At 38.7% G+C, this 16,040-nt stretch overlaps 1 protein-coding gene across 1 annotated transcript in view; it reads right to left on the bottom strand.

Moving 5' to 3' along the window:
- col23a1a (collagen type XXIII alpha 1 chain a) overlaps positions 1-15,804 on the bottom strand; it is a gene marked incomplete at its 3' end in the record, with an annotated part of 142,097 nt that extends 126,293 nt beyond the window's left edge. The window contains exons 1-2 of the mRNA XM_055159034.1: positions 15,202-15,804; positions 14,754-14,823 (exon numbers count right to left, since the gene is read on the bottom strand). Coding sequence (XP_055015009.1) covers positions 14,754-14,823; positions 15,202-15,495 — 364 coding nt within the window. The remainder of the gene's footprint in view (positions 1-14,753; positions 14,824-15,201) is intronic.
- Between the last annotated feature and the right edge of the window lie 236 nt (positions 15,805-16,040).

Below are 16,040 nucleotides of genomic sequence, written 5' to 3' on the forward strand. Positions count from 1 at the left end.
AAGCTTGATCTTCCTTACTTTTCCTGCATCTGACACTTTAGCTCAGTAGACCAATGCTTTCCCTAGAAGTGTAACATACCCTGCCCACTAGACGGTTTTGTGCCAAGATTACACCCCACACTGTGACTATAATGTGAGAAATGGAAAAAAAATTCTTTGGTCACTATTAATTGTGGTAGTTTTTTTGTTCTATTATTTTATACTTTATTATTATAATTTTTAATTGCATCCATTTGATCTATAGTGGATTGAATAATTCCTTTTAAGACTAACTTGTGTGTTTTGCTTTGTGATTTTTTTATTATAGCTCACATTGAACAGTGATTTTCTGGGAAGTGTTAATGTTTTATGTTGATAATGACTTGGAATGAGGTGCACTTTAAAATCTCCTGTTGTGACGGTCCTAATCAAGATGAGAAGACAGATGAGGAGATAGTTCACTACATCTGTCAGTGGTCTTAAAGGTATGGCTGTTCGATGAATGGTGACCTGAATGACACTACTGATTGCGGGTGGTGTTATATCAGTCAAGTCCAATACATCTGTTCCCCATTATTAGCTTAGTCTTGATCCGATTAAACAAGATGACACATGTAAATTCACACAAAATGCAATGCAAACCTGAGTCTGAAATGTTGGGTCTACCATCATGTCTGTGGACACGACCCTGGGGAAAACATGAAAGATGCCGCTCAGGTTTAGAGAGGCTTGTATTAATGAAGGTGGTCAAAGAGCAGAGGATGAACAGCAGAAACACACAGGGAGCCATGGTAAAGACTGACCCTACTTTACTGGGGTCTGGAGATGAGGGAGGAGGGCAGGGACTGCAGATAGGGACCACTCCAATAAAGTGAACACAGCAGTATGGACAGGCTTACGAAAGGTCTAACATGAGGTAAGTGTTGAAAATAGTGTAGTCAAAATTACTATAAAATATGTTAAATAATATGAATTTATGCAAATCCAATAAATTTGACATGAATGTAATTTTCTTAATGGACTTGTGGGTCACAGATCATATCTGTAAATTGGCCAACTGGCATTACCTGCTTGTCTTCAGATAGTCTTCAGATAGATACGTTCAGTGCCATACAGTGAAACATTTTAGGCAAAGATAAAACATCTCCATGACAACAAGCAGGTAAAGGACCCTCCACCAGAAAAGTTACACAGTGCATCTTTAAGTGAATGATACAATTTCACTGAATTATTTTATTACTGTATCATTATTCACTCTTCAGGCAGTGCCAAGTCCTTCATCTTATACCATTACCAATATTATCAGTTTGTCCTGTTTCATGCATCTTGATACCATCTGCATCACTAATAAACTCTAGAGGCTAAAGTTGAGAAGATGTTGAGGGACAGATGTGCGATGGAGAGGAGCAGCATGGTGGGTTTAAATGAATGTCACAGAGAGGCAGAAAAAAGGGGTCACTGTGAGAGGGCTCCCAGCTGTGCTCTCTCTGCTCTGATCTTATCTGTAACCACAGCCTCGCTGAGTCTACCCCCATGTCCTGTTAGACTCTCACGCTAAACACTACCACTGTCTTCTTATATAATACATACTGACCCGTGTCTATAAATGTATCCAGCGTGCATCCTCTAATATGGAGAAGATTGTGCATGAGATTGGTAAGAATCCAAGTACTTATGCCCCATTTGACGCAGTACAAAATGAACCAGGACATGACTGGAAAGGTAATGGGGCAAATTGAAATCAGCGCATTGTTCTTAAAATTAATTATCGTTCCAGACAAATTGTCACCAGACCATTGACTTCAGTTAATTCAATGCAACATCCTGCCACAAAAGCCTCTCCCTTATACATGTGTTTAGAATCCATAAATGTTATCTAAAGGCCTGCTTCGTGCTATTGTCCCCAGCTGGGAGAAATTTCTCTCAATTGCAACAATATAACTCTTCGGGCAATTTCTTTTAGACTTTTTTAGTTTATGGAAAATTTAGTAAAAATGCCAAAAGTTTATTCTAGTGTACTTTGTGTTATGATAAGTCATTGTGCATTTTGTGGTTAGCTTGGCATTGCACCAGATATATTTTATAAAGAGGCTGCTAGAAAATGTGCCAATTCTTAATTACTTTAGCTAATTTGTTGCAATTCATTTTTCTCTTCCAATTTCTCCAATTAAACTGACATTAGGCGTTCTTTCTGCTGGTGGTTTCTGGCTAGGCCCTCAACAACATGTTTTATGGAGCCTACTTATTGGCCCAATGTGCGTTCTCTATTTTAAGAGCCAATTTGGGCGATTGTAGTTGGGTGTGCATACTTCTATGACTGGCCAAATGCAATTCAAAGGGATCTGCATAGCGCAAACAGCCAAGTATGCCAAGCCTGTAGTTTTGTAATTAGCAATAATGCGGTGTGTCAGATTTGGACTTCAAGGCTTGTGTGATGTATATAAAGACATAAGGCGATATAGCTTAATTTGAACTGACAGAGTAACCCTAAAACTACAGGACATGAAATTCCATTGCACTCAAAGCGTAGTTAAGTTTATCCCTCTTCTTTCATCACATCAGAATACATTATTCCATTTGACATTGTCTCGCTCTTCCCAGCTCATCCATCTTTATCCGGGATCCAGATCACACAATCCAAACCACATGCACATGAGAAAAGGCTCCGAGTAAATAAACAGCACTCTAGCAGATCTCTGACTGGTGGAACTACACCAGCACATAACGAGGTGTGTGTCACTGTCAATCCAATCTGTGTGGATCTGTCCCTAATATCTTGTAAACAACAGGAAACAATTAACACTCAACATGTAAATCTGCAGCCTCAAAACCAGTGATGTGTGTGAATATCTCAAAAATACACCTATCCTGGGACCACACAAAACCAAATGAGGTTCACAAACAGTGCAGAACTATTAGTGATCGAAAATGTAGCAGTTAGCAGACATCTTTTCAGAGTCTTAGCCAGAATATCCATACGGTAAAAACACATTTTGACCTTTATCTCAGAAATATGTCAGTTTGATTTTCATTTTTAAAAGTGTGGGAGGACTTGATATGAAATGCCATTGTTACATCCACCATCTGAAAACTCACTTAGCATGAGAAAATCATTCACCAATTCACATACATTTGTAAAATCGTGCATCATACTAAAGGAAATGCAGTTTCAGTGTCTTGACCAAAGATACATCAACAATAAGCAAAGGATTGTAAGTGATCTGAAAAGTATCAAGCCAACAACCTGAGGGTCTGTGGGCGTACACATTAACTGAGCTCCTGACTTCTCCTATATTTTAAAGCCCGAGCTGACATTCATGATGTGCATTTGTCCATCACAGGCCTTAAGTGATGAGAGCAAAGTAAGTTAGCGAAGAACTGAGGATTTAGAGCTGATAGCTTGTCCACATGTTTAACCAAAATATCTGAATGTAACTGGAGCAGCCTGGATATCTACGATACACTGTGCAGCCTCTGCAAATTCACTTAAAGAGAACTTTATAATAATTCTGAGCAGAACAGCAAATATGCAGATAAGAAATCTCAGTAGATGCTGCCAATAGGGATAGTGTTTTGGTTGTGCCTGATTGTACAAAAAGCCTTCTCCATATGCCTGGAGCCAACATGGAGGTCCACATTCACATGCACAGGTTTGCTCGGTATGTATAAAACAGATGGGGAGCTGATAAAAGCTTGGAGCGTGTGTGCGTTGTGTTTCAGGGCTGGTTCCCCCCTCCTTCGTGCCTCTGCAGCATTAATTCTGACAGAAAGCAAGTGTTTCGGTGTGTTTCGGTTTACTGGCAGCGAGGCGTGGCATGAGTCCACAACTGTGCTCTCATTAACACCTACTTAAATGTCATTATCGCACTGTCACTGCACCGTCAGGCCTGCCAACTTCATGGTAAACTTTGACTCTGATGGTTACATGGGAGAGTTCAAGCAACTGTAAAAAGCTGGGGAAGAAACAGCCTGGAAAGCACAAGTGATTTAGCAAATCATCTAAACTCCGTTGTAACCACTTCATGATTACTTCAGACGTTTCCTCTCAGCACTAGAACTACCTTTCTTAATTTTCATCATAAAATTTGAGTCTGTGTTGCATACTTAACTTGACTTTTAACTTTTGTCACAGCAAAATAAGACTCTGACATCACACAGAGGTCCATTAAACCATGTCTGAATCTGTATCAGGACTATACGGTCTAGGGCTGTCACGATAGACTTATATCGTTCAATACATAACAGATGGAACAATATTTTTGGGGGGTTGATATTTATCCTGTGTACATTTTCTTTGCACTTCTAATTCTAATTTGGGTTATTTTTTGTCTATGTGACTTGAGCCATAGAGGTTGAATTATGACTCATTACAGAGTCATAGAAGTACTAAAGTTTTTCTTTCTGCTATATATATATATATATATATATATATATATATATATATATATATATATATATATATATATATATATATATATATATATTTTTTTTTTTTTTTTTTTTTGCAACAATGATTTTTTAACAACATTGTACATTTAGAATACTTCTGTGGAATGAATCTGCTCTTGGGTTATTGTATCAATGGCATAGAATTGTTTCAGTATTATTGTTTATCTTCTATATTTACTTCAGCAATATATCTAACTTCAAAATTTGTTATTGTGACAAATATGTATTACTTATTCCATATATATTGCTTAAATTTTGTGCTTAAATAGCAACAGAATCTGTTTAAAATATCAAGCCTTTTTCCTAAATATTACATTACAAACAGTCCATCTTCTGATCTGTAATTATGTAATTAACCCTACATGCCCTTTCAAATACAAAATGTATTACCAAAAAAACAAAAAAAACCAGCACTATAATATCATAGTTTGATTCCACTGATATAACTTCTGAGGCAATTGTTTTTCTTGTTCTAGTTAATACAAAGCAATTTACAATTTCACTGTAATTGTGTTCAGAGGAAACGTCCAAAATTTTTAACAAATCTCTGGGTGGACTTCAGTGGAGTGAAATTGCCCATCAATGGTTTTGGCAGACTGCTTTTACACATACTAAATCGGACAGTTAACCACTGCCTCTGTGGTTTCATGTAAGACCCAGACGTGTTACACAGGCTGTAAACATCTGCTGGTTAACTCACCATTTAAGGTTTGTCTCCCCATTTCCATCTCCAAACTGACCACTTGATAAATAGTTCCTTGTATTCAAAAGGGCAAATCTATAATTATCCAAGCCTTCTTCCAAATGTTCCAAATGTCTTATTTCACAGCTGAGTTGGACTTGGGCAGTTAGCAGCTCTCAGTGAAGTCAGAATAACAGACTTGCACTAATTGCTATTGCTGCTGACTGTAATGCTGTATGGCACACCTGCAGGCGCCGTTCGGGTCTTCTCACTTTATGTTTACTTTAAGTACAAGGGCCATCTCCTTCCTGACCCAAAACTGGCTAGACTTCATGTATACACAGATGCGCAATGATACATAGAAAATGCCTATGGTCAAATCTATAATAAGTCTTTTTATATACAAAGTTTGAAATACTAGTGCAGTGAGTGAACAGATAAATATGTCACAGAAAAGAAGGGACAAAGGTTAAACTGAAAACTATGGTAGCTGTACAGCTAGTACAAAAAATAAAGACAAACTTGTTTTTCCTTATCACATCAGTGTGATAATGTGAAAATAATGTTAATGTGTTGTGCCTTCCTTCCCAACTGTGGATGGATGGATGCTCCAGTCCACTACAAAAAGGTGTTCAAAGTTGGCATTCAATAGGAAAAAAAAATTAATCAGACTCAGTTCAATTCTGTTCAGAACTTTTGACAGTACTAGAATTGCTAATTTTTCAATATGGACCCAAATAATCCAAGTTATGGTTTTCATAACAGTCTTGCATACTTCACATATTTTTTTTATGCTGGCCCATCTTGATCAATTGCTGGTGTTTAGTTGCTGAGAGCTGCCCTTCGCTGCCCCTTCATTGCCCCTCTGCACACAGTTGCCTCCCTGCTCTGACAGAATAACATGAAGCAGTGATGCTCAGGGCGGGTTCAAAGTTTTCAGAGCCTGTTTTACAAGCACAGCTCTCATTAAAGAGGTGCTGGGAGAGTGACAAGCTTGTCAAGAGTCTTTAACACTGCGCAGGAGCTCACAGACAAGAACAGTGCACATGGAGACACATGGACATGGGCCTTCACACCTCCAGAGCCTCGATGGATGTGCGTCAGGGGGGATGATAACCTCTGAGTGGGCTGCTGCCTCCCTGCGCGTCTGGCTTCACGTCGCAGATCCTATCTGTCCAATAAATCCAGGTGTACTCACGAGAGTAGCCTGCAGCTGGAGTTAGCATGCTACATTCCAGCTGGATTAGATGGATGGAAATGCCCTGCTAAAAGGCGGATGATCTCTGGGCAGGCTCACTTATGGTGCAAACACTTGTAATTTATACTTGTATAGGAGAAAGTACAGGAGGGAATAACATGTGGTAATCTACTGTAACAAGATAAAGCATGGCCACCTGACCATTTTTGATAGATATATTATTGTTGTAGCCACAGAGCACAACACTGTACTACTGTGCATGTAAAGATCCATTAGAGATACAAAATACATTTATGGTTTTGTCATTTTTTGTTGTCAGTGGTGATGTGATTTGCCTAACATAAATATTAGAGTAACATATAATAAGTGTAATAAATACTATCCATTAACTACACATTAAGCTGCTCTACAAAGCTGAGATCATTGAGTGTCAGGGCGCTTAAGGCCACATGGCGGTGTTAAATAGTTATTCTGCTCTCCCATTAAAAGCCTATTCACCTTGTCACCTGCCACTTGTGATAATTAAAGAAAACATCATAATCACTTCCACATTTGGCACTGTATCCAGTCCTCAGTAAGCTCTTTCCCCACTATAACATACTCCTGCGCTGCAGTATTACTTCATCAGTTCGTAACACATAAGGCACAGCTAATAAAGCTTGTGAGATCTGCATAGTTTAATAATGAAACACATGATGCCACAAGACTTTTTTTCTTCAATGTTCTGGCTTCAATTGCTTCTCATAAGTTTGTTCCAGCGACAAACTCTTTGAATTTAAACACCCATTACATAATTAGAGCAATTTATAAGGTTACAGTTGAAAAACATATCAGATTACAACCCTTTAGAAGATGTCTGTCTTACTGTAACTTTAACAGATTTCATCTACCAAGAAACACATTGATTTTGTGGTGATGCTTTCAGATCTGCCAAAGATGAAGAAAATATGTCCATGTGGCTTTTGATTTCACTCAATGAGAAAAACAACTGCTGTTTCAAAATCAGACAATGCCATAATTGTCAGAACAAAATATACAATTCCCAGGCTAACCGTAGTAGTAGTGCAAAATGTTTACAAATGAATTTAGCCTTAGCCAATATCACACTATTGTTGTTGCCACTGTATTGGACGAAATGTTAAAGGTGCATTTTGTAACTTTTCTGCTGAGGAGTATATCTCCTTAGAGTTATTATGATTTGCCTGAAAATTTTCACAGTATAGCTTTAAACACACCTATCTCACTTTTATTCTATTACAGGCGTTTCTATTGCTCAAAAAAACCTTGAAAAACATGTTTCAACTGTGACTTGGTCTGCAGGTGCTTTCTCTTTGTCTCCGTGTAAATTTTAATGCTATACTGTGGAGCATTTTGGGCAAAGAAAATGATAGAATTTCCACGGAGACAGACAAACGTTACACAGAGCATCTAAATAGAAGCCTAGTTTTACTTGCGGCTGCACAACCATTTATTTTACTATCAGTTATATGTGTCCATCCAAACGTTAAATAATAATATAATACAATATAGATTCAAATGTATATAATGGCAAATTAAATATTAAATTAACCAATAATTCCTCATTCACATGGACATACCTGTGCTGTATTGTAGCTGTACCTGCACTAATAAAAAACACATGAGCGGGCGCCATGTATTCTTTGGGGGTGTGTTTGTTTTTCAATTGCATCTCTTCTTTGTTAGAGCGAACAGGCCATGAGAAAACCTAACCTCGTAAACAGCACTTCCTCTCTTGTAGCAGCCTGCATGAGGACAATGATGTCAAATGAACAGAAACAGGCCCAGCACAGTCAGCCATTGCTCAATAACTGTCTCTGCTTTGGGAAATCTTGCACAGCTTAAAAAGGTGAAGACCTATATTCTAATACTTAAATGTAACCACATGAGATAGAATCAGTGTAATAAGCAGCTCAGTGCCACTTCCTGTCTGAAATAATTTGAGAGCTAATATGAAATCATGTCAATAGATAATCACATCCAGAAGTGTAATAGTGAGTGTAACAGCTCTTGGAAGTTGTTGACGACATCTATGGCCTTCATGCTGCTTATTGACAGACATGGATCCAGCTGTTTAGTGCGATGAAGGCATACTGGACTGGATGCTAAAAAATATGGATTAGATAAAGAACAGCACTAACAACAGATAATCACTGCTTATATCTGGGAGGAAATTTGTCTTGCATTAAGTTTATTATGCATGTATAATTAAACTTACAAGCTGCAAAGTGGTCCTTAAGCCACTTCCAAGCCTGGGAAAGGCCTATATATGTCACATTAATATGTAGCTGTACGTTAAGGTGAAAGATTTGTTCTCAAGTGAAAAACCAAAAGCAGTGAAAGTAATAAAGTAATAGTAGTAGCTCCAGTAGTGGTTTTAGTTGCCATAGTCCAATGACTACAATTTAAAAATTTACTTACTTAGTTTATTTTTAAGTAGTAATAACTGAAACAGAGGCTGCATTTCAGAGTAGTAATATAGACACAATATTTCAGCATCCACACACATGCTTTTACATTCTTGTGCTACTACCTGCTGCTTCTGCCTGTGACTCAAACCTTTCCAAGAGAAACATACCAAAGTAACTAATCCTCTTCTTTTAGAAATAAAAAATCCACATATGACCCCAATGACATTTTCCAAACAGAATAAATTATTAAAATACTTCATGTCCTCTAGTGCCCTGAAAAAAACATTAAACGTAACTTGAGGACAAAGGATTTAGTCACTGGAACTGTTGTCCACATGAAGATTCTCAATGACTTCTCAGTAAGTACAAACAGCCTAAACAGACTTATGTAGCTCTTTGGTCCAATATTAAACATAAAATAATGGGTCTTTGAGCAACAGCAGAGCGCGTAATCATTCAAGATGTCCTATTTGTTGTTATGGGGCTTGTAAATTACACTCATAAAGATGTAATGTCACAGCAGAGGGAACATGATCTGGCAGATGGGCTATGAGCTAATTTACTCTACAACTCTGTGTGACGGAGACAGACAAACCCTCACTCAGCTTTTGGACATCTGAGCTCGTGACATCTCTCTCTCACAGCAGCGGGATGCAAAATATTTAACATTTCCCAAATATTTCTTCCCTGTTTGAAATATACTCCTTCCTGAAGCATAATGTTATAAACCACCTGGATTTTCTGTTAGGAGGTACTCTCTTTAAAAGGAAACACTGACTTAAAACATACATGGATTATTATGACAGTGGCAACCACAGGGGGGCACTGAGTTTGGGGTCATGAGATGAATTGAAAGATTAAATTTTAAGATTATTATTTTTAAGAAGCTGTATTCAATCTTTTTTTGGTGAAATTCTGTCAGTCTGCCAGGATTTCTTTTGTTTTTTTACCAACCTGGAAGTTTGACTATGACAACTTCTACTACTGCTTTTTATTATGACAACTGCTACAACTGCCCTTACAGCTTTCTACTACCCCTATCTACAAATAACTGCTACAACTACACCAACTTTATCAAGAAGAATTGCACTGAGAACTATGGCTTAATTGTTTTTGTGTCATTTTCTCTCAAGCAATATTCTGAGAGGTGCTTTCTAAACTACTACCATGTATACACTACATTTATATTTTCCCACAAATCAGTTTTGTGCACATAGATTCCAACACAAGTGGAAGTAATTTTGAACACGACATATGAATTCCAATTTCCTGCTTTTATTGTTTTGAAATGGCCATTAATATGTTATAGCCACCATTTGTGTTCTACCCATAGACTGTATAGGCTATGGCAAGCTTCCTGTCTGATTTACTACTACAGCTTTAAAAACTAATGCTGCCCTGTGGGCGTGTTACTGGACCTATTGTGCATCTCCCTAAATGTGGCTACCCCCCACCTCGTCATGCTCCAGCAGGTATGGAGCAGGAAGCTTACTCAGTACCTCGTGGGTGAAGAGATAGAGTTTTGTGCACGTGTTAAGTCAGGGCATCCCACTGTGAGCATGCCCTCTTAATTATACCAACATACACAAACACAGGTATACGGAGGCCTGCAGTCCCACTCCTCGTGTTAATAGGCTCTTATCTGATGGAAATGGATCTGACCACACAGCCAGGGGTGTGACCCTCTGACCTCATATCACCCACTTCAAAGACCAGGACGCCCCACACAACTCAAGGAACTCCCTCGTAAATATTGAGACATGCTAAAAATGCCAATATTTGGGAATAAGTGCTATCAGCAAAGGGAGTGCTGGTCAGTGCAACACCAAAAGAAATACTGGTTCTTGGTCTGTTATGATGATAACACATTTTGAAATGTGATATATTGCTACAGAAAATAACAATAATATTGAAACCGTAATAATCCAAAAGCAGGACCAAGCATTATTATTATTATTAAATGTATTTTTTTTTAAGAAAAACGAGCTGCAACAAAAGCAAAATGCTTAATTATTAAAGGTTTCTTCTTACATTATATTATAACTCCTTATATCTCAAATCTTACTAAACCACAAAACTCCCCACAATACATGTAGAGCTGCAAAAATCCAGTCAAATTCCAGTCATCACTAATTGAACAATAAGTTGATCTAGTCATACCAGTAGTAATAGTAGTGCTTATCAACCAGGACTGAACAGTTAAAAAGTTGGTGAGTAATTATGGAAAGAAGAATATGACTGAATAAAGCCAGTGGTTGCATGAGTGGGCGTTCCTGTTGGTGTTTCACTTGGCGCTGCTGCTGCTGCTCAGAGTGGGTATACTGTACGCCTCAGGTCCTTAAACCAGCTCTAAACGTGTTAAATGTAGAGATGACAATGCCCCTCTCACATGGGACTGCTCCACATGTTTTGAATCAGGCCTGGACCATAAAGCTGTTGTGCTCATGTGTAAACAGAGTTGTGTGTGCTGGACTGTGGTGTGTGTGTGTGTCGATGCAAACGGCCCTCTGTTAATGGCAAACACCTGAAGCTTGTAAGGACTGGGCAGCTCCGTTTGAATAAGACTATATGGCGTCCGCTCATCACTGACAATAAAAGTGTCACAATGCAGACTGTGGAGGAAACATAGAAGATGTCCTTAAACAGTACTAAACATATAATGAATTTTAAATATCATTTAAAGGTGCTATATGATTTTTTTTTTAATCTATCTTATCATAAACATACCTTGCGTTGTTTTTTGTTTCATTCACCCATGTTTAACACACAAACCTTGCATATTTAGGTTGAGTTCTATTTTTGTATAAAAACACACTCTGTTCCACCTTGTGATGCCATTTGGTAATACAGGAGGTGCTCCACTGTGTTTTTACACCATACACCTTCACTAGAATCAATTCAGCACTAAAATTTCTAATAGATAGTGAACTGAACAATAGGTAAAAGGTAACTGTTAACTTGAAAACTACTGCTTCATGAGTTCACAAGGTGGAACAGAGCATTTTGAGTAAAATGAAACAAAACACAACTCCAGGCATTTTTGATGAGGTAACAACATTCTAACATGGCTTAATGCGCACAAAAATCCATTTTGTGTAATATAGGACCTTTAAGATTAAGACCATTCAATGTATAAGCAATAGAGGTGAGCACCTTAGCCAGACATGGATAATACTGTGAATGTTAGTTTTGAAGATATGCTAGATTTGAATATAGAGTAAGCTATACTGTTTATAATTTAAAATGTTGCAAAACTAGATGAGTAAAAACTATTATAGGAAGAAAAGTGTTTTAAACTTCCAATAGAGGTATGAAGTTATATTTCTGCACTTAAGTTTACAGTCAATTCACATTTGTCTCATCTAATACTTTTAAAGATATTGTTTTGCATGTGTTGTTATCAGGACACGCAAAAAATATTACAATGTTCATTTTGATCAGTATTGTCTATGCAAAATCATCAGCTATAAACCCAGATCAGTTGAAATCCATTTTTAGTGAAGCCCAATATAAAAATATCTTCTCAATGATCCAAACAGCTCTGAGAAGTTCAGATTTATTTGCTTTACAGGTCAAAGGTTGTGGACACATACTGCTGCGTGTATACTGCCCCCTGTTGGTGCCCCTGCCTTCATGTCTATACTGAAAGGTGAGCCCCTGATGGTGAGCGCATAGCATTAATAGTGGAGATGCCACTCGTGCTGTGTATGGCAGTGACTCTCTCTCTCTCTCACACACACACACACACCCAGACATACCTGGGCCTGTGATCCTATGGGTGCCAAGGTCCAGTTTCTCATGTAGCGCGGGTGCTAAAGGCGGCTCTGCTTTCAGTGTCGTGTTGAGAGAGGAGCCAGCGCCGGCCCCCTCAAAGGCAGCAGCGTCACTTAAAACTCTCATAGACTCACACTGTATGTGCCTGGACAGACTCACACACAGGCAAAGATATTTAACAAACTAGCAACGAAAAGAAAGTAGATTTACTGGGCAATGCATGACAAAAATAACTGATAGTGGGTATTTTGTTGTTTGCTAGTAATCATTCTGTTATCTAAATAAGTGCAGCCTTTGTAATTTGATAATTGCACCAATCAGATTTCAATCAGATTTTTGGGGGGTAAATTGAATGCGAAGGACAGAGATTGTCAAAACTAAGGTACACGTTACTATCCCTGCAAGGAAATGTGTCCTCTGCATTGACCCATCTTTCAATTAAAACATGAATTTAAACAACTAACAATACAACACATCACAAACTAAATTTTACATTAAGGACTTTTTCTCACAATGCAAAGAAAGTGTATCACAGGAGGGGCTTTTGAAATGTTAACAAGTCAGTGTTGAGCAATCTAACATGGGGGTGGGGAAAAGCATGTACGCAGGCATCTGTAGCATCAAAGCCACAATAAACAAAATGAACAATGGACATACATCATATACTTTGTCTCATAAAACTAGAGACAACTTTAAATCAAGTGGTTGGAACTGAGCTGCCAAAACCACTTGATTACATGACACATGTCAACAACAAACACTGTTTTAGTTATGGGCAATTTCCTCTCTAGGTTTGTTCAAGCTTTATTATTTATTATTAAGTATGCATTGACTTCAGTATTGATTTGCCATTGGTTTTACATCAAACAATTCTTTAAGATACTCAGGTTTGGTACTAACACCAAAGATACACTGGCATAAGAGCCGATGTCTAAAAACTAGTGTAAAAAGAAAGTAACTATAGCAATGTTACTTGAAAAAAAAATCTTAAAAGGACTTGAAAGAAGATCAGTGCTCCAGTCACAAGTACTGTACTACTGTTCTATAAACCCACACGTCTAACTGCTTCCACTAGTACTCATACTACAACTTTATGACCACTCTAAAAAAATATATATGACTCAAGTTTGCCCTGATTTTTCTTACTACTGAAACAATAGTGTTATCAGTCATTTTAAAACTGTCACTTGAGTTGCTTGTTGCTAAAATAGAACTAAAATAGAAAAGGGCAGCTTGGGTTTAACAGTGGTCATCCTCTGACCAAAAACAAACAGGGACTGAGAGTATTGGACAGGGTTAAACAGCCTTGGCACTGAAAACCTGAAGCTGCGAAAAACAGAACATGTTGAAAACAAGCCAGAAATTCCAGTGGTGAACGCTTTCACCTGTTCTCATTGTTTCTATTCACACTCAGGAGACACAGAGAGGAGCAGGGAAGGAAATCTACAGATAAAGATCATCACAAGCCAGCAACTGTTCTAAATCTGCGTTCAGAGATGGTATGTTCCCCTCACAGGCAAAATAGAGAAAAGATTCAGCTTGAGATGCAATTTTGATATTGGAATGAAGTGAATACCAGTTTCAATAAAAACAAAATCTGCTGCCAGCGCTCTGTCTAAGAGGACTTAGATGAAAGACATACTACTTCCTATTGAGGAGATAAGTGATTGGATCAACAAAAGATTCACATAATTTGTGCCAAGTGGAATAGTGAACAATACTAATTCTAATTAAAATGAATAAGTGTTTGAGATTATGTGTTTAAAATCAAGTACTGCATATGTGCAGGTTTAAAAGAAAACTTTCTTGTCTATAAATGACATGACATATAGTGCAGTTAGCAGCTCCTGTCTGTCACCAAATCAACATATCTTGATGCGTGCCCTCCACGTGGATAACACCCTGTTCTCCAACGCAGACCCGATCACGAGCTGTAATGAACACCAGCACAAATGTGGCACATCTTGGCACAGGCCCGCTCTGTCTGTTAAAGGCCCCCACAGGCTGAAGACTGCACAGCTCAGGCGGGACGCCCCCAACCCACTGAGCTGATGAGTGTAGAGCTGTGCTGTCGCAGTATGGGCTCTTCAGAGATGCATATGTATATGTATTATAGCCCCCCACACATGCATTAAACTGACATAAGTTTAGTTCTGGTTACGTTGAAGTTCTTAGCTCTTTTTAGAGAACAAAGACTACATAGTGAAATATTTTCTTTTCATTGGTATTGTGTGGGACATACCTGGAGGACAGGAGCACTCTTGGACAGTATCCCTCACTGGTCGCAATTTAGGCATCATTGACTTCACTTTCTGCAATCAAAACATAACAAGGTGTATCACACGTTTTTCTATATCTGCCAAGATAAGAAGGCTGAATGATATTTCATTAGGCCTAATTATGATAACTGCTGTCACAAGCTGTTTATGAACAAAAAGAGTTCTGTTCAAATTAACTGAAGTGATTAAATTAATCGTTGTTATGTCTCCAAGTAAGAGCCTAACTTTAAACTAACAGGTCAGCTATTAGTCTGTTTAGGTTCATTAGGTCTTCTAATTATACTTTAGGTTCTTAACTTTTAATTGGACCAATAATGGAATTAGACTGTAGTGCCTATTATCAGTTATCATGACATGATGCTCATGTTTGTTCTTGTTCACAAAACATTCTTAAATCAGTACTGCGTGTACCTCTTCTACAAGCTGTCCTATAGAAGTTCCCAGTTCAGGTATTAGGGTCCCATCGTCTCTGAGAAAAGCCATGTGCAGAGGGTGAAAGACGGACGCCTTTTGCATCTCCGCGCTCAGGCGGCTCTCCAGCTGGTACGTCCTAAAGCTCATGAGGAGACACACGGTGATGGAGCTCAGAGACATTAACAAACACAGAGCCACAGGGAAACCAGAGAACCAGCGCTGAGACGCGGACTGTGGCGCGCATTGGCACGCTGCTTTACGCTCCTCCATCGACTCGTTGGTAGTATCCATAACTTGTGCCTTGATTAAAAACTTTAGTTGAGATTATTCCTCCAGTCAACACGGCCGCTCCGAACAAACTGAACAGTGCACTTATTGCTTGTCAACACCCCCTGGTTCAGTTCACATGAGGGGCTGGAGACTGTCTTCAACAGAGTCTTGCGTTTTACGGCGGTGCGCACAGGACTGGAAGAGGCTCGGCTGGTGCGGCAGTAGGCTGTTGTTTGCTCAGCGGGTCCCACAAGGATGTAAGAGGCCAACTACCAATGGGTACAATTGTGTGTCTGCCCTAAAAGTTGCGCCTCGCTTTGAGGTGCGCCCGCCCCGCTGACCACGTGGGAGGCTGCGGCAGATTGACAGCTCTAGGTCGGTTCAATTTGTTCAATCAATTTCAGGTTTCACACTAGCCCATTAGGCTGACATGCTGTTATAGAAGTTTCAATGGGCAAAACTGGCTGTGTGAGCAAAATGGTGGAATATAATAGTTGCAGAATTTCTTGAATGGATTAGCCAACCTAGCTCAATTTATGCTCAACACTTTTGGCATGCCGCGTTTA

Source organism: Boleophthalmus pectinirostris, unplaced genomic scaffold, assembly GCF_026225935.1.
Source record: "Boleophthalmus pectinirostris isolate CB_2022bp ecotype Guang Dong unplaced genomic scaffold, ASM2622593v1 HiC_scaffold_23, whole genome shotgun sequence".
Taxonomy (NCBI): Eukaryota; Metazoa; Chordata; class Actinopteri; order Gobiiformes; family Gobiidae; genus Boleophthalmus; species Boleophthalmus pectinirostris.